The 20,010-nt window shown below is 46.1% G+C and overlaps 1 protein-coding gene across 4 annotated transcripts in view; it reads left to right on the top strand.

The window, feature by feature from the left end:
- Positions 1 to 7,065: 7,065 nt before the first annotated feature.
- KAT6A (lysine acetyltransferase 6A) overlaps positions 7,066 to 20,010 on the top strand; it is a 133,077-nt gene continuing 120,132 nt past the window's right edge. For all 4 annotated transcript variants that reach the window (XM_082253165.1, XM_082253164.1, XM_082253163.1 and 1 more), the window contains exon 1: positions 7,066 to 7,869. In XM_082253165.1, coding sequence (XP_082109291.1) covers positions 7,276 to 7,869 — 594 coding nt within the window. In that variant the 5' untranslated portion in view covers positions 7,066 to 7,275. The remainder of the gene's footprint in view (positions 7,870 to 20,010) is intronic.

Raw genomic sequence — 20,010 nt, 5'->3', positions numbered from 1 at the left:
CCGCTGCATCAGCCCGGGGTGTCTCCGCGCTCCGTCGCTGCTGCCTCCTGGGACTCCCGGTAAGTGCTGAGCTTTCTGTCGGTCTTTCTCTGCCTCTCACTGTCCGCTGCTTCTCCCTGTAACACGGCGGCTTTTTCCTTCACCGCCAGGCTCCACCCCGGGCCGCCTTCCCACCTCTCGCCAGGCCCCGGCCTGAGGCCTACGCCGCCTGATTGAGCCGGGGACTCGCGTACTGCCCTCACCCGACCTATAGAACTTGGGGAGCGGACAGTTCCAGGCGGCCACCCGTGACTTATGTGACATCTATCTGACTCTATGGTGATACTGAGCGGCATTTCTAATGAGAGGGAGCCGGGCTGAGCTTCCCTGTGTACAGCCTGGACATGGAGCTGTGTGCTGGGGGACTGAGCCAGGCCTGGGACCCCTCTACTGTCACAGGGGGACCCTCCAGCTGGGGTCCTATGCCAGGCACCCACCTCCATGCTGGGACTTTGCTACCACAGTACATGGGGCTCTGCAGGCAGGTGCACCGCTTCTGTACCGTGCTGGTACAGCTCCTCCACCTGGGATCAGACACAGCCACTGTACATGGGGCTCCGCAGGCAGGTGCACCGCTTCTGTACCGTGCTGGTACAGCTCCTCCACCTGGGATCAGGCACAGCCACTCTACATGGGGCTCCGCAGGCAGGTGCACTGCTTCTGTACCGTGCTGGTACAGCTCCTCCACCTGGGATCAGACACAGCCTCTGTACATGGGGCCCCGCAGGCAGGTGCACTGCTTCTGTACCGTGCTGGTACAGCTCCTCCACCTGGGATCAGACACAGCCACTGTACATGGGGTGCCGCAGGCAGGTGCACCGATTCTGTACCGTGCTGGTACAGCTCCTCCACCTGGGATCAGACACAGCCATTGTACATGGGGCTCCGCAGGCAGGTGCACCGCTTCTGTACCGTGCTGGTACAGCTCCTCCACCTGGGATCAGACACAGCCATTGTACATGGGGCTCCACAGGCAGGTGCACCGCTTCTGTACCGTGCTGGTACAGCTCCTCCACCTGGGATCAGACTTAGCCATTGTACATGGGGCTCCACAGGCAGGTGCACTGCTTCTGTACCGTGCTGGTACAGAGTCTCCACCTGGGATCAGGCACAGCCACTGTACATGGGGCTCCGCAGGCAGGTACACATCTTCCTTACGGTGCTGGTACAGCTCCTTCACTGGGATCAATCAGAACCAAGGATCGGCCACAGCCACTGTACATGGGGTGCTGTGGGCAGGTGCACCACTTCTGTACCGTGCTGGTACAGCTCCTCCACCTGGGATCAGGCACAGCCACTCTACATGGGGCTCCGCAGGTAGGTGCACTGCTTCCTTACGGTGCTGGTACAGCTCCTCCACCTGGGATCAGGCACAGCCACTCTACATGGGGCTCCGCAGGTAGGTGCACTGCTTCCTTACGGTGCTGGTACAGCTCCTCCACCTGGGATCACACAGCCATTGTACATGGGGCTCCACAGGCAGGTGCACTGCTTCTGTACCGTGCTGGTACAGCTCCTCCACCTGGGATCAGGCACAGCCACTCTACATGGGGCTCCGCAGGTAGGTGCACTGCTTCCTTACGGTGCTGATACAGCTCCTTCACCCGGGTCAACCAGATCCGAGGATCAGGCACAGCCACTGTACCTGAGGCTCTGCAGTCAGGTGCACCGCTTCCTTACGATGCTGGTACAGCTCCTCCACCTGGGATCAGGCACAGCCACCGTACACGAGGCTCTGCAGGCAGGTGCACTGTTTCCATACCGTGCTGGTATGGCTACTCCACCGGGATAAACCAGCACCAAGGATAGGGCACAGCCACTGTACATGGGGCTTTGCAGGCAGGTGCACTGTTTCCTTACGGTGCTGGTACAGCTCCTCCACTGGGATCAGCCAGCACCAAGGATCAGACTCGGCCACATGGGGTTCAGCAGGCAGGTGCACCACTTCCGTACCATGCTGGTACAGCTCCTCCACTGGGATCAACCAGAGCTGAGGAGCAGGCACAGCCACTGTACGTGAGACTCTGCAGGCAGCTACACTGCTTCCTTAAGGTGCTGGTACAGCTCCCCCACTTGGATCAGGCACGATCACTGTACATGGGGCTCCGCAGGCAGGTGCACTGCTTCTGTACCGTGCTGGTACAGCTCCTCCACCTGGATAAACCAGCACCAAGGATGGGGTCCAGTCACTGTACAATGGGGTTCCTCAGGTAGGTGCACTGCTTCCTTTCTGTGCTGGTACAGCTCCTCCACCAGAATAAACAAGCATCAAGGACCACACACAGCTCGCTCCTGTACATGGGGCTCTGCATGCAGGTACACTGCTTCCTTACAATGCTGGAATAGCTCCTTCACTGGGATAAACCAGCACCAAGGATCAGGCATAGCCACTGTACATGGGGCTCCACAGGCATGTGCACCGATTCATTACAGTGCTGGATCAGCCAGCACTGAGGATGAATCACTGTCACCCACATCAGTGTTCTGGCATGTGGAAGTCAGTGATGGGTCCTTGGCTGCCTTTCCGAATCAAAGAATCAGCAAGATTCAATCAAAATAGGTGGTGTTACATTGAGGCTTGTATCCCTAGCTGTCATTGGGTTTTAATAATCAGGGTTTTGCATGTGTAAAGCTGACTATACAATCTGATTGTACAGTCTCCTTTCAGGTGACCATATGCTATAAAATCTGATTGTATAATTTTGGTTAAAGTGGAAATAAAGTTCCATAAAACACCTCCACCTTCTGGCAATGCGGTGGTTACATTCCTCACCTGCCGCTGTCCTCTCCTCCCCAGGCTGTGCAAGGGTTTCTTTAAAGCAGAACTATACCTACCTCCACCTTCTAGACATTCAGTGGTTATGTTCCTCGCCAGTTGCTGTCCTCTTCTCCTCAGATGCTCATTTTTCAGCACTTTGATTGGCCCAAAGGGGGTGACATCATCGTGAGCATGCACACAGGAGCCAGTCGTTCTGATTCAGTGTGCCAGGAATGCATTCTGAGCTGCGCATGCACAGCTCAGTGTACATTCAGTAGAGTACTGGGGTTGTCAAGTAAGTGTGTAGAATACAGAGCTGCCTTGCTTGCAGTTTTCTTAAACTTAGGTTTAGTTCAGTTTAAATCGGGTAGGGTGAATGAGCTGCACACGATACAGCTCAGTGTACATTCAATAGAAGACTGCGAACAGACAGGTAAGTGTGCCCTATTGCAGACGAGATATAGCGTATTAAAAAGCTGTTTACATTTTAGGTTTAGCTCTGCTTTAAGGGGTCCATTCATTGTGCAGTCATCTTTAGATGTACCATCACCTGTGCAGTGCAAGGGGCTGCCTGATACACATTGAGTGGGTTGTCGAGGTGTGTTGTTCTATTACATAGTTTTGGTAAATCAAAAGGAGATTGTATAATCAGGTTGTTTTGTGTGTGGTCGCTTTAGACCTAAAAACTTGATGTAATATGAGGACAAACATAAACAATTAGTAGCATTTGTAACCAATCCAGTAGGCGCTTGCGCTACATACTTGGTGGTAGATCTAAAGAAATTGGATTGTGTAGTGTATGTGTCAAACACAAGGCCGAATCTGGCCCTTCAGACCATCTCATGTGGCCCTTGCACCTCTCCTGCAGCTGGAGTCTTCCTTTGTTCCTCCTTCAGACCCTGCACTTTCTGCTTTCCAGCAACGCCCCCAGCTTTTTCTCAGCAACAGTACAAGGTAAGGGGGAGCACTTCGATGGAAGGGAGGGTGGAGGATTCTTAAGTGCTGATGGGGGGGGGGGGCTCTTGACATCTAGTCTAACCGGCCCTTTGAGGGCAATCCTAATGCTGATGCAGCCCATAATGAAATTAGGTTTGACACCCCTAGTGTAGTGTATGGTCCCATTAAAGCCAAGTACACACTATCAGTTTTTTTTCTCCTTTCAACCCTGCGGGTTAAAGGGAAAAAAAAAAAAACCTGACAGCTCAGGTCGGAGCTGCTGTACTAACAATATATTAGTACAGCAATTTTCTCTGCTCAGCTATTGTGTTCTGATAGGGGGACGCCCCCTCTGCCAGAATACAGTACTCTGGTCAGTGCTCTCCGGCTCCGCCATTGGCTGAGGGCATTGATCGAGTGCCAGGCCACTCCTGGTTTTCAAGCATGTTCATTCGACTGAAGCTGGCAGAACTGGTTGCCAATCACACGGGTCGAATGTTGGCTGGTTTATTTTGTACTGGCCGATGTCGCCCGGAATCCGGCTTGTGTGTACTAGGCTTTAAGCTGATTGTACAACCTTGCTTTGATGTACACTATACAGTGTAATTGTACATCCTGCTCTAGCTTTACTAAAACTATGTAATATGAGGAAAAACCTAAACAATCCCAATTGGCATCAAAATCAGAAGGGCCCTTGTAGCACCTGCCTGACGGTAGAGATAAAGCTGACCATACAATCAGATTGTACAGTTTACTTTCTTTCTATCTACCATCAACTATGTAGTGCAAGCACCCCTTTAATTGTATATGAATGCAGTTAAAGTGGCAGTAACCCCATAGATTCAACAGTTTTTAAAAGTCCATTACATTTCCGGCACGCCGGGAATGTAACTGTCACATTGGCTGTCCTCTCAACCAAACTGTCAAACCATCCAATGGCTGTTGTCCTAGCTGATCACATGTGCAGCAATCATGGCAGTTGAGGATCAAACAGAGGCCAAGATGGCAGCTTCATTGGCTGAAAAGGATAGGAGAGTTTACTTCTATTTTAATGAAGTGTTTTTTTTATTTCCAGTAATGGATTGTCTAGGTTTGTCCTCCTATTACATGGATTTGGTAAGTCTAAAGGAGATTGTATAGTGTGTGACCAGCTTAGAGGAGATTGTACAGTGAGATTGTAAAATGTATGGACAGCTTAAGAGATCATACAATCAAACTATGTATTTTATGGTCAGCCTTGCGGTTGGTTCATGCCGTATCTGTTGAGCTGCATAGATCAATGCATAAGGCACATAGAAAACAATTGTTCGTTGTCACTTTCTCACAGCACAATGCTGCTCTGAGGTATAGTGCGCCGTATAAAAATGCAGCACAATTCGCCTCCCTACAGCGTTGCTGTGCATAGACCTAAATAAAGTGTCTTTTTGTGACAGTTTAATAAAGTTAAAGTAAACAGTGCCTTGCTTTGTAACAACCAATCACACAGTCCATACAGAGCGGACACTAGCCCTCGTGTTTTAGCATGTGGGTCGGTGTGAATTAGTCCGTGTATGATTGTAGGGTACCCGACTGCAAACAGACAACAGTCACAAAAGCAGAAATCAGGAAGGAAAATGTAAGGCTCCCGGGAGGTTTTTGCCATAATGTGTTAAGCTGCCCATAGTTGGATCGACATTCAGCTGGTTTGGCTGAATTCTGATCCATCTATGGTCGTTCTCACTCAACATAAAGTTGATCTACCGATTAACTGCTGTTGAACAGATGTTGGAAAATTATCAGTCAGCGGCTGCAGCCACTACTCAGTGTTTTCTGACAGCAGTGGAGTCTCCGCTATTAGAATACAGTAGTACAGCGGGGAGGATTCCTCCATCTACTTCACTTGTATGGATGGAAGAATCCTCTTGTTTGTTTTTTCATCAGCCCTTTGGCTACTTGGGGGGGGTATCTATGGCCAGCTTTAGTATATGGAGCATAACTCCCCCCTTCGTCAGGACTCTGATTTATGAGACTCTAGTGAGGGTATTGTTACCAGTAGGAAGTATCAGGGTCCATTCACACTAGCGCGATTTGTCGGGGGACTTGGTCGCCTGACAAGTCGCGATAGGTCGCTCGCCATTGAATAGTACAGGACCCGTTCTAATAGGAGCGACACAAGTTGCTCCGACTTAGAAAAAGGGTCCTGTACTACTTTGGGGCGACCTGGAGGCGACTTGCATAGACTTCAATAATATGAAGTCCGTGCAAGTCGCGCCGAGCGTGCACCGCGACTGTCGCGGCAGTGTGAATGGGCTGGTAATGCTGTACAGGGCATAGAAACACCTCAGATCTGCACGGCATGATGCCTGCTTGTAAACTTAAAAAAAAAAAAAATGCTTGTATTGCCACAAGGGCTTTACCTGCATTGCCTTGATAGATGTAAAGGATATTTTGGCTGGTCTTATGACCCCTTTCACTCCACTTGTTCTTATAAGTTCCATTACCTATATGTTCCGATTGAAGATTTTGTTTTGGTGCTCCTGATTTGGTGGGTTCTTTACCACAATAAATGAACTTTTTATATTTTGAAGGTGTATGCCGTTATGTATTTTGGTGTCAGCCAGAACTTTGTGCTGATCTTTATGGCTTGTGTTTGTATATGTCATCACGTGTGTGTGGAGTAGGTGGATCCCTGCTGCTGTGCCCTGTTGTTTTTATGTAAGCTTCATGTACTGGACTCTTATACTTGCCAAGTTTCTTTGTATTTACTGAGGCTACTGCATAATCTGTCCAATAACACTGTATGAGAGCAGGTACGTGTCATCTGAAAGCTGGCATTCAGTTTGGATGTGCCACCTAACTTGCATTTGGTAATGTAAGTTATTTTATCTAGAAGCAGACAGTATCTTCTAGAACTTGGATGCCTGGCAATCCAGTCTAGGACCTGGGATGGAAAGCACCTTGACACCAGTAAGCTACAAAACAGTAAAGCTGGCTTTATGCTATTAGATTTTTTTTTTTTTTTTGTTCAGCCTGCAGGAATCTACCATGCTGGGCTATTGTACTATGGAGACCGGCGGTGGCGGCCGAACAGCATTTGCATCTGCCTGGATGCAGCCATGGTTCAGGTGACAAGTTTCACTGCAGCTGCTGCCAGCCTGTTTTTTAAATCTGGCTTTAGAAAATGTAGAAACCAGGGACAGTCGACCAAAAATTTTTCGATGTGAAATAATCTGCTCACCTGATTGCAAAAAAACCTAAACCGCTTTGTATAATGTTTTAGTATTTCCTTGTTAATATCTCATATAACATTGTACCTTTTTTTTTTTTCTTTTCACAGATTTGAAGCTCTGTCACTTCTTGTCACGCGTTTCAGTATTTTGGAGAAATCGTAGTCGTCTCTTGCATTTGTGTGGACCTTCGCCTCTATAACAAGACTTCTAGACTTTGGTTAGGTTGCGTGACGAGAGCTTGGGGTGTGCTATGGTGAGCCAGCCTCCGGGCAGTGCCAGCCTCCTTTCCTCCCTCCAGGACCAGGGCTAAACCTCTATGGATATACAGTCATCATGGTGAAGCTGGCAAATCCTTTATATACGCAATGGATCCTGGAGGCCATCAGGAAGGTGAAGAAGCAGAAACAGCGCCCGTCTGAGGAGCGTGTTTGCAATGCTGTCTCAACGTCGCACGGCCTTGATCGCCACACTGTCTTGGAACAGTTGGAACTCAGTGTTAAGGATGGAACAGTCCTTAAGGTTTCCAACAAGGGGCAAAACTCCTACAAAGACCCCGATAACCCTGGTCGCTTGTCACTACCTAAGACTGGCAGAGGCCCAGGCCGGCCAGAAGGTTTGGACTGGCATCGGCTCTTGAGACGAGCATTAGAGTGGCTCGCTGAGCCAGGGGGCTCTACTCTGAAGAGCATTGAACGCTTTCTGTGGAGTCAGCGGGATGTGGGGTCATCCTTTGGTGGCAATACAGGTGCAGCTTCTGCTTTCCACCAGCAGTTAAGGCTTGCAGTTAAACGGGCACTGGGTCATGGAAGAATCGTGAAGGAGGGGTCCCTCTATAAGCTGAATGCCAAGACAACAGAGGGCAAGCAGGGATTGGAGTCATTAGCATCCCTCCCTCCAGTTTGTCTACTGCCTCATGAGAAAGACAAGGTGAGTATGCTGCCTGTGAATGACCTTGTTATTTGTAGAATAATAGATGTTTTATGGGAAAATTGCATAAAACGGGAGTCCTTGAAGCCATTTAGTTCATTGACCATGTAAAGGCTTTTATACTGCTAAGGAGAAGTCCAGAATGGCTTGTAAAAATATGTTTTGGTTCTTTGTTCCAAGTTGGAGTAAATTAGCACAAAACATTGTAGGTGTGTATATAGAAAATAGAACAATGTACCTAGTGGGTTTGTAGATTAGTCTTTTCACTGTGCCTTTTCTCGTGGTGAGCAACTGTCAATTTCTATTCTCGCTGAACTTTTCAGAAGCATCATAAGATAGCCAGGGCACCAAAACATCAAACCAGCTCCTAACCATTTTAGGCTTGTAAGAAAAAACGGGTGCAGCGCTCACTGCAGGAAACAGATATGGCCAGGCATGGAATCAGATAACCAGTGCTCTGGCTCAGGGTCTTCCACCTAATTGTAGTCAATATAAACCATAAAGTGAGCCGGCAACTCTTATATTCGCGTTGAAGACTTTATTGGCTACGTGGTAATGACATTAAAAGAAACAAAAGCATTTTGGCAAATAGCTTTACCTCCTTGGCGCCGAGCGCACGCAAATATGGGGCCTTGGTGCCCGGCGGCCGCATATTTGCGTGCATTAGCGTGGACAGAGCGGTTTCATGAGTGCGCTTCCGACGGCTCACAATCACTGCTTGCATCGCTCCAGTATAGCAGACCTTGCTCTGCATTTCCTATTGTAGTAGTCTAGCTTTTCCACAAATTTCCATTTTGGTGATTGAGAAGCATTAGTTAGACAAGCAAATTAATACACGGATACAATCTATTGGCAGGTACACAAGTGTTTTTTTTTTTTTTTTCTGTTCATCCAGTCCTGAGGGTTACACAGCTCTGCCACACAGCACTACCCTGTCTGGCAGAGAAGGAGACCTAAATTTTGTCTGCAGCAGTTAAAGTGAAATCCCACCCAAAAGGGGAAGCTCCACTTGTTTGCTTCCTCCCCTATATATTCACATACACATATTTCTTGCACGCGCAAGATTTGTGGGCGTTTTTTTATCTCTTGTTGCCACCTCTAGTCCCGCTCCGCTATATTAATGATCACATTATCAAGAAGCCCACTGGCTCTTCCCAGTTCAGTTGTGGAGTCTCCTGATAATGCGCTGCTTGGCACGCCCCCCCTCCTCCTTTCTGAGTGAGGTGCTTTGCCTCCTGGGATATCCGACATGCATATCCCAGGACGCAAAAAGAGTACAGTGCACCTTCACCTAGGCAAATGAGGTGCAAGAATGGGTGGGGCCAAACTTTTTTTTCCATGAGAACCCCCCCCCCCCCCCCCCTTAAAAAAAAAAAAAAAAAAAAAAAAAAAAGGCTTTCCTTAGGGTGAAGAGCCACTTTAGGCTGGGTTCACACTAGCTGTGGCCATGGGACCCAGCAGGGGGTCCGGTGCATCCCTGTTCTCCGTTTTCAGGTGCGAATCAGGTCTGAATCCGCCGGACCTTCAGAGCGCATGCGCCGCTAGTTAAAATATCTCCAAAACCGTGCAGGTTTAGGAGATATTAATTGTACCTACAGGTAAGCCTTATTATAGGCTTACCTGTAGGTAAAAGTTAAGTATACTCCGATACTACCACTTTAATGGGATGAACTTCTGTCTGTAAATGAGGGCAGTTTAACCTCTTAAAGGAGTAAAGTCAGAAGATTTAGAATGCCTAAAGATAAGCCTTCTGTGTGCTGCAGCCCCCCTAATACTTAACTGAGGTCCCTCTCTGTCCAGTGATGTACACGAGTGTCTCAGCCAACTGAGACTCTCCTGTCTGATTGGCTTGAGACACAGCAGCGGCGCTATTGGCTGCCACTGCTGTCAAAGTCAGCTATCCAATCAGGGGAGAAAGGGGACCGGGTCGGGGCTCCGTGTCTGAATGGACGCAGGGAGCGGTTTCTCAGCTCAGGTACCCCCATAGCAAGCTGCTTGCTGTGGGGGCACTGAACAGGAGGGAGGGGCCAGAAGCACAGAAGAGGGACCAGCGAAGAGGAGGATCTAGGCACCTGTATGCAAAACCAACTGCAAGGAGGTAGAAAGCATAACCTGTTTATTATTTTTATAGAAAAAAAAACAAAACTTTACAATCACTTTAAGACCCCGTTCACACTGGGGCGACCTGTCGGGCGACCTGGTCCCTGCCATAGAGTAGCTGTGGACCCGTTCTAATAGGAGCGACACAAGTCGCTCCGACTTAGAAAAAGGGTCCAGAGCTTCTTTGGGGCGACCTGCATTGACTTTAATGATATGAAGTCCGTGCCGGCCGCTCCGAGGTCACGGTGCAAGCTGCGCACCGCGACCTGTGAGGTCGCCCCGGGAAGTAGCGTCGCCCCAGTGTGAACGGGGTCTAAAACAGAATTCCCACTTATTTATTTTTTAAAATATAAGGTATAGCTGCTGACTTTCAATAAACACACACTCCCCTGTCCCATCTTCCAGCGATGTGGCCGCCCGAAGCCTCGCTCCTCTCACTTGGCTTTCCGCAGCGCCGGCATTGCAAGTGTGGGCACCCGGTTAGGACAGCTTGCGGCTTCACAGCTGGATGGGCATGCGTGAACCGTACAACGTCTCCCCATTGGTCAGGCAATCTTCTGGGACCTGTGACTTGTCCCAGATGATTTCTAGGAGGGAGGGGGAGAGGAAAACTTCCTCTCGTCCTCTCGAGCAACCTAGGCGCTCGAGCGGAAGTGGGACCAGGTACCTGTCAAAGCTAAGTACCCCCCCCCCCCCCAGTGACAAATGTGACATATTTGGGGGGGGGGGAGGCGTGCATAAAGCGAAACTTCCCCTTTTGGGTGGAGCTCTGCTTTGAAGACGAAGCCTTTTTCTGACATTTGTCCCTTAAAAGTTAAAAATCAGTATTTTTTTTGCTAGAAAATTACTTTAAACCCCCAATATATATTTTACCCCCGTATATTTTACCCACATGTTTTAGCAGAGACCCTAGAGAATGAAATGGCAGTCCTTGCAATATTTTATGTCACACTATTTCTTTCAAAAGCAATTTTTTGAAAAAAAATACACTTCAATAAATAAAAAAAAAACTAGACAGTAAAGTTAGCCCAATTTCTTTGTATAATGTAAAAGATGTTAGGCCGAGAATCGTGATCTTCATTCTAAGCAAACAATTGTGATTCTCCATTTTATCCAGAATCGTTCAACTCTATTGGGTTGTGTCACAAAACTTGGGCATGGGGTGGGTGCTAAGTAGTGATCGACCGATATCGGTTTTTCATTGCTGATAACCAATATTTTGGCCAATGTATTTTTGTACATTTAAAAAAAATTGTTTTTTCTTGACAGGTACTCTTGTGGAGGGATCTGGGTGTCTAAAAGACCCCAAACCCCTCCCTTGCACTTAAAAGCATTAAAAACGCCAAATTTGGCTGTTTTGAATGCTGTAATTTTTTTGAATCTGGTGCCAGTACCCGGAAGTGATGTCATGACATCACTTCCAGGCTTTTGCATGGAAACCTGATCAAAGCCGAATGCGGCTTTGATCGGGTATTCGGCGGCCGTGCAGGCTGGTTGCCCAGGTCTCCCGGTGGGACGGGAGACCCAGGCGAGCTCCCGCTCCTTGTAATGACAACTGATTGGCTTCTCAGCTGCATTGGTTATTACAAGACAGACGATCGTCGGCTATGGATGCCGGTACCGGGGTGATGCCTCTAGCTGCAGGCATCACTCCGGTACAAGCACTTTCCCAAAATATCGGTAACCTCCGGGGCCGATTTCGATATATCGGGGAAAGTGCATATCGGCCCTCAATATATCTGCTTTGCCGATAATCGGTCGATCCCTAGAGCTACGTTTTTTCTATACTATTAATGTTATGATATGTGATTCTGATAAAAGGTTTGGGTTAGGGAGAATTAAATTATCAAGTCTTTATGGATAAGCTTCAGCTCACCAAGTATTTCAAAAACAGGACAAGGGGGAACCTTGGCAGGGCTAGAATCTTCTTTGGATTATTTATATTATAGGGAAACCCCTTGACATAGAATCCTGTAAAACAGGCAACACTCCCAACCACTATCCAGGCTTAACCACTTAAGCCCCGGAAGATTTTACCCCCTTCCTGACCAGGCCCTATTTTGCGATTCGGCACTGCGTGACTTTAACAGGCAATTGCGCGGTCGTGGGACGCTGTACCCAAATGAAATTGACGTCCTTTTTTTCCCCACAAACAGAGCTTTCTTTTGGTGGTATTTGATCACCTGTGCGATTTTTTTGATCATGCGCTATAAACAAAAAAAGAGCGACAATTTTGCAAAAATAACAATAATTTTCAAATTTTTTTTATATGAAATCCCCCCCCCCCCCAAAAAAAATGTAAAAATCAAAAATGTTTAACATTTTAGGCCAATTTGTTTACTGCTACATATGTTTGGTAAAAAAAATCGCAATAAGCGTATTTTGATTGGTTTGCACAAAAGTTATTGCGTTTTACTAACTAAGAGAGAGATTTTTGTCATTTTTATTTTTTTTTTTTTTTTTTTTTTTTTTTTACGAGTAATGGCGGCGATCTGCGTTTTTTTTTTCTTTTTTTTTTTGCGGGACTGCGACATTGCGGTGGACAGATCGGACCCTTGACTGACATTTTTGACTTACTACAGTAATCTACTACTTTACTACAGTAATCGGTGCTATACATATGCACAGTTACTGTAAAAATGACACTGGGAGGGAAGGGGTTAACTTTATTGGGGAAGGAGGGGTTAAGTGTGTCCAGAGGGGCGTGTTTCTAACTGTGATTGGATGTGACTGTGTGTGTAACAGCACAGATCAACGGTCCTACATAGTAGGACGGTATGATCTGTGCTTTTACACAGGGAAGAATGACAGGTGGCTTTGTTTACATTAGCCGTCTGGCTTTCTCCCTCTCCACCCGACGATCGCGAGTGACCGGTGGACATCGGGTCCGCCGGTCACACGCGCAGGCTGCTTAGGGAACAAGCGGGAGCGTGCCTGCGGGGCGCGCTCGCCCCCTATTGGCTCCCAGGCTAGTGACGTACCGGTACGTCACTTTGCCTGGTAGGGGCTGACCGCCGCCGTATATAGTCGGGCGGCGGTCGGCAAGTGGTTAAAGCAGAACTAAATGTACAAAATAAAACATTGTGAACAAGCAGGACTTTAATTGCAGAAGAGATATGCGATCCGCGGAATTCCTAAAGGCTGGCGCAGACTGATTTTGTAAAAGTGTCTCTCGTGTTCTAAAAGCGGTGCAGCAGTCGCCAAATTCATGGACCTGCGTAGAACTTGTATTTGAATTTGGTGCGCCACTTTTAGAACGCATGCGAGACATTTTCGCAAAATCAGTCGGCACCAGTTTCACTTTCTATACGCCAAAATAGAATTGGTCTTAGTTGGCTCCACTAAGTAAGACTGTAACTGTTGGTATGTTATTTTTAATTTGGCACATTCATTGCAATGCAATGTAAAAGTTGCGCATTGTAGAACTAACTGATTTTGGTGCAGAAGTCACTGTCAGAACCAAAAGTGTTGCAAATGCTTCATTAATTTGGGGCAGTACATTAACAAGAGGTATTAATGCCAGAAAAGTGGCGTAACTTTATTGAATTGCCCCATTCTCTTTTGCAATAAAATGCACTTTACCTGCCTATATGCAAACCTCAGAGGAATTTACACAGAGCTGTGCATGTGCAGCTTCATTTCCAAAACAGTGCCAGGATGAATGACTCCCACGCATGCACAGGAGTGGCATCCCACACTAGCCATTTGAGACAGCCGAACCTGGGCAGAATATGCTGGGTTTTGCCTTAGACATAGTAGATGTCGGACTCTTGGTGAAGAGGTAATGCGGCCTTTAGCTTTCACTTTAACCACTTTACCGCTGAGTACTGGAATAGTACTGCGGCAAAGTGGCTCGTTCCCTTCTGACGACGTAGACCTACGTCGCCAGACTCCTCCCCTGTAGGCGGCGCTCCCGCTGTTTTCATTCACAGCGGGAGTCGGGCCAGGGGAGGAGCAGCGGAGGAGCAGATGCCCCGATCGTCGGGGATCTAGTGTGGAGATCCGCCTGCCTGTGTAAACACAAGCGGGCGGATCTCCCAAGTGACAGGGAGTGACAGATCGGAGTGTTCAGCATAGCTGGACATCCGATCTGTCCCTGTCTCACACAGTCACCTCCCCCCCCACACGTCAGTAAGCACCAGGCATACATTAACCCCTCCCTCTCCAATAAAGTTAACCCCTTCCCTGCCAGTGTCATTTTTACAGTAACAGTGCATATTTATAGCACTGATTACTGCAGTAATGTCACTGGTACCCCCAAAAGTGTCAAAAATGTCAGTCAAGGGTCCGATCTGTCCGCCGCAATGTCGCAGTCCCGCAAAAAAAATCGCAGATCGCCGCCATTACTCGTTAAAAAAAAAAAACACCATAAATGACATAAATCTTTCCCTTTGTTAGTAAACGCAATAACTTTTGCGCAAACCAATCAAAATACGCTTATTGCGATTTTTTTTTTTTTTTTTTTTTTTTTTTTACCAAACATGGGTAGCAGAAAACAAATTGGCCAAAAATTTTTAAAAAAATTGTTTTTTACATCTCTTTTGGGGGGAATTTCATATAAAAAAATGTGAAAAATATTGTTATTTTCAAAATAAACGCTCTTTTTTTGTTTATAGCGCAAAAAGTAAAAATCGCACAGGTGATCAAATACCACCAAAAGAAAGCTCTGTTTGTGGGAAAAAAGGACGTCAATTTCATTTGGGTACGGCGTCGCACGACCGCGCAATTGTCAGTTAAAGTCGCACAGCGCAGAATCGCAAAAAGTGGCGCCAGACGTAAGACAGCAAAATGCTCTAGTGGTAAAGTGGTTAAAGCTGAACTCCAGCTTTGCCTTCAGTTCTGCAGAGTTCTGTGATTTCACTGCACGCTGGAGACCTCTATAGCTTCATCTCATATTTTAGTAGTTGTAGGCAACCTCCATTGCTGGGTGGGTGAAACGCCCACCATGTTGGCTTCCCTTTATGGTCTATTCACATTTGCCTGGATAATAAACCAGAGTGGTTCAGTGTATGGCTAGCTGTCCATTTTGGGGTGCAGTGATATATGTTTAACTGCATCACACAGCTCCCTTTTTACATTTTCAAGAACTTTATTTGAAGTGTATAAAGTGACACTTAATTCATGTAACCGTGTAACAGTGCATTGCGCATGCGGTGCAGTGACATGCGATGCCATCCAGCGAGGGGTGATAATATGCAGCATGTCTGCATTTCATTGCACCTTGTGCTGTATTGTAGTGTGAATGGGGCACATGGGAAACAATTGTTTTCTATTTGCCCCTTACAGTGACTGACGTTCTTCCATTGCAAAAAAAAAAAAATGAATGCTATAAAGTTTAATTTGGAGGACTTCTTTAAATGGTCCTATCTCTCTAAATCATAAAGAAGTGGGTGCGCTAATTTAGGATCATGTGACACATTTTAAGCATTTGCCAAACTTCACACACCTTTCCATATTGTATGCACTGTGTAGACGGTGTGCTTTTTGCCAAGTGTATTTTCCAGTCGTTTCCTGCATCACTCATTGGAACTAAATATGTTTGGGCTTTAATGTGAATCAACATAGATTTATCTGGCCAAAATACCCAGATGGCTGCTTTGTCTTCTAAATGTATCTACCATTAAATGCTGTCTTTTGTTACCATGGCAACAGCAACTTAACTGGGTAGCTCCTCGCCCTTTCTGGTTTATTATACATGTAATATGAGAGAAGACTTTACCCCTCGTTTACCTTAAGGGAAATTTATACTCTATTTTAGAGATTATCTTATCTTGGGGCAGGGAAGTGTTTAACATCCTTGCTGAACATGCAAATCAGTTGTTCTCATAGAGTATCCTTGTGCACTCAGTCACTGAATGGTGGAGCAGTAACACACGTTCTCTGTATTTAGAGAAAGCTCAACTTGTGTATGTAATGAGCAAATACGGCCACTCTAATATATGTATATGCTTACAAAAAAAGCCATTTGTTCACACTGATGCAACACAGTTTTGATCCATTTTTTTCATTATGATTTTTGTAGTCCAGCTGCAGTGCGACTTTGTATGTTTTTGATACATTTTAATGCATGTTTTACCACTGCAACTCTTTGCTGCTCCTGGCCCCTGCCTCCTGTCGCGTGCTCCCACAGCAAGCAGCTTGCTATGGGGGCACCGAAGACGAGCTGCAGCTCTGTGTGTCCATTCAGGCACGGAGCTGCAGTTCGGCCCTGCCCCCTCTCTCTCTCTCCTGATTGGCTAACTGTCTTTGACTGCAGCGGCAGCCATTGGCACTGCTGCTGTGTCTTAGCCAATCAGGAGGGAGAGTCATGGACAGCGGAGGCAGTTGTGCACATCGCTGGATAGAAATGAGGCTCAGGTAAGTATGAGGGGGGAGTTGATGCACACAAAATAAAAAACCTGACCAGAGCTGCATGAATAATCATTAAAAAAATTGTGATCTCGATTCGGCATTTCCACAATTCATACAGTGCAGAGCCTTCTCTGCTCACAACTGTCCAAAAAAAAAAAAATGCCTCCAGCAAATGTTTATCAACATTGCTCAGGCTGGGAGATAACCATAAACATGTTTTACATTGTTTATTTGTTCTTTAAGTCCCCATTCACACTAGCGCGACCTTTCAGGTGACTTGGTCGCCTGACAAGTCGCGGTGGGTCGCCTGCCATTGATTAGCACAGGACCCGTTCTAATAGGAGCGACACAAGTCGCTCCGACTTAGAAAAAGGGTCCTGTACTACTTTGGGGCGACCTGGAGGCGACTTGCATTGACTTCAATGATATGAAGTCCGTGCATGTCGCGCGCGTGCACCGTGACTTCACAGGTCGCCCCGGCAAGTCGTGTCACCCCTGTGTGAATGGGCTCTTAGAACAAAGGGTTGAATTTCGGTCTGTAAATGAGGGCAGTTTAACCACCTTAAGTCTCCATTCACACTGGTGCGACTTGGTCAGCCTGACAAGTCACGCACCGTCACGTCCCATAGTGTAGTACAGGACCGGTTCTAATAGGAGCGACACAAGTCTCTCAGATTTAGAAAAAGGGTCCTGTACTACTTCGGGGTGACCTGGAGCGACTTGCATAGACATTCATTTTATGAAGTCCGTGCAAGTCGCGCTGCACGCGACTTCACATGTCGCCCCGAAGTCGGATCCGACCTAGTCAGAACGGACACTAAGACTAAGCCTTTTTCTGACACTTGTTGCTTACAAGTTAGAATCAGTATTTTTGGCAAGATAGTTACTTAGAACCCCCAAACATTATATATATATATATATATATATATATATATATATATATATATATATATATATATATATATATATTTATTCTAATAGAGGAAAAAATAGCAGTCGTCTCAATATTTTATGTAAGGGAATGGCGCTGTCTACTGAAAAATGTGGTGTAGATGGTGATATATAGACAGGAAAGGTATGTACAATGGATATAAATACACAAAAGATAAATAATAGCACAATAAATAAAATATGATGTGTGGGGAAATATAGGTGCAATAAATACCAATAAAGTGCTAAAATGAATAAATAGTGGCAAAAATCAATTGATTAAAGTGACCAAGTGCATACAAAAAGTAAATATGAGTATCCAAAATTGGTAAAACGCAAAAGTGCAGAGTACTCAATAAAATGACAAATTTTTGAGCAAATGAATATAATAAAGTGACCAGTGCAAATAACTAGTTAGATCAAAATGGCTGAGTGTCAGCAAAAAACTATAGTTCTTATAGCCAGTGTATCCAAAATAAAGTGGCTTAGTGACAAAAATGGTGATCCAATAAGGTGACTAAGTGGCGTAATTAGTCCATATAGGTGACAACATTTTTCATACAAAAAATACTGGAGGTGACCCCTTGGTGGGTAGTGAGGTGCTCGGTGACCCCTAGGGTAGGTAGCCAGACACAATTTTTTTGTGATAAAATACACTTTAATTAAAAAAAAAAAAAAAGAAACAGCAAATTTAGCACATTTTTTAATATAATGTGAAAGATGATCTGATGACCAATAACTGTGAGAGAATTGTGCATTTGTCAGTGCTAGTTTTTGATTCTGATCTTTATTGTAAGCCAAATTTGTGGATTCTCTTTTTATCCAGAATGGTGCAGCTCTAATTCTGACTTTACAACCACTTTAAGGAGCTGCCACCTGCCAGCGAGTCATCCTTGGTGTCATCAGCAGGAATGAGTAATCGGTTGTTAAGAAGCCAAGGTCCTAACAACGATGAGTCATTCTGCTGTCAGCAGGGAATGTAAACAAAAGAGCCCTTTGCATTTGGTATGGATTTTGAAGGGTTGTGGGGAAGAGGGCCTTGTCTTGCCCTTCTCAGCATGGGGACAAGCATCCCCCATCTCCCTTCCTGGTTGAAGGCATTTGGCCTGCTTATGGTTCAGGAGGGAGTGGATGTTTGGATAAGGGTCTGGTATAGATTTCGGCGGAGGACCCCATGGCATTGCAGAATTAAATTTTTTTCCCCTGCGCGGTCTACTTTAAAATCCATACTAGACCCAAATGGCTGTTTTGTTTTATATTCCCTGCTTACAACAAGGATAACACATTGTTAGGATGCTGGTGGAAGGGTTGGCAGCCCTGTCAATCTTTTATTGTGAACTGTGTCTTCTCTGGTTAGGTTCATGCCCCCCAGTTTTCTAGGTGACCATTGTCACAAACAGAAAGTAACGGGTAAACAGAATTTTATAGCTGAACAGGAGGTGAGGGTAAATCTTCCAATGGGGACATGTCCTACTCCTTACCTTGTTTGTGTGGATGAAGAAATCTGTCCATATTTTTTTTTTTTTCATGCAGCCAGTGGGCTGAAAGAAAAAAAAAATATATCTACCTGTCTTAAAGCGGAGTTCCGGCCACAAAATCGACAGCCGATTTCGGGCAATACACTTGCTTTTGGTCACCTGTAGAATAAATGTATAGTTACGATTTTTTTTTTTTTGTTTACTTACCGTGTTATTGAAGAAAAATATACTCGCCTTTCTTCCACTTCCTCCCTTGGCGGCCTCGGCCCGTGCCGTCACTTCCTCTTTGCATTGATTCCTGGGAGCTGAACGTCATCGCTCCCAGGAATCAATGCGCCTGCACCGCCCCCACTCGTCACCTCCAGTGCATCAAGCGGGGCCGGTGCAGGCGCATTCTGGAAGAAGAGGACACGGAAGAGGACACGCTGGCTTCAGCTGCCCACATCCGAGATGGCAGCGCTGGAGAAGAAATTTTAAAGGTAAGTATTACTTCTAAAAGGTAAGTGCGACCCGGGACAGATCAGAGGCTATCCATTGTGGAATGTACTAGCCCTGACTGTCCCGGGGGTATTTTTATTGAAAAAAAAAAATTTTTGTGGCCGGAACTCCGCTTTAACCTCTTGGAGCCTAAGCCTTTTTCTGACAGACGTCCCCTCCCGCTCCTTGTAATGACAGCCGAGCGGCTGCTCAGCCACATTGGTTGTCATTACAAGAAAACAAAATCTATTCTTGCTGCTGATCAGGCTTTGAAGTGAAAGTACTTGGGTCAGTGTTATTGACAGTAAACATGTCCTTGTACCTTGGTATTGGCTTTGGAGTGCTTCCTTCTTGCTGTGGTAGTGACATAGAATAAAGTGAACTGGGTGTGTCTTTGAAACGAAATCAGATTTCAGATTTCCTGAAGTTTTTCCTTTTTGATTTGGCAAGAATAGCTTATGTTTTCCAACAGTGCTCAGAGCCTTCAGCAAGCCTAGCATGTGTATAGTATCATATGTTCCTCCTGATTACATGAATGCAGGTGTAAATGAAGTTCAATCCTTCAGAGTGTAACACAGTGTGTACAGACTTAGCAGGTTCTCCCCTGCCATTGGTTTAGATGCGTTGTTGCAATGTGGTAATGCATATGTTGGTGCACACCTGCTTTGCTAGGTACTGAAGCTTAAGGGCTGCCTGTAGGTTTAAACACTTTCCTAGCACTGTGAGAAGTACTTACAAGGACTGCTTTGTCAGTACTTCACATCTTCAGCATAGATTGGGAGTAACTTGATTAGTTCCATGTGTT

The sequence above is a fragment of the Pelophylax lessonae genome, assembly GCF_965119305.1.
Source record: "Pelophylax lessonae genome assembly, chromosome: 4".
Taxonomy (NCBI): Eukaryota; Metazoa; Chordata; class Amphibia; order Anura; family Ranidae; genus Pelophylax; species Pelophylax lessonae.
This window is presented reverse-complemented; position numbering and strand designations above follow the sequence as displayed.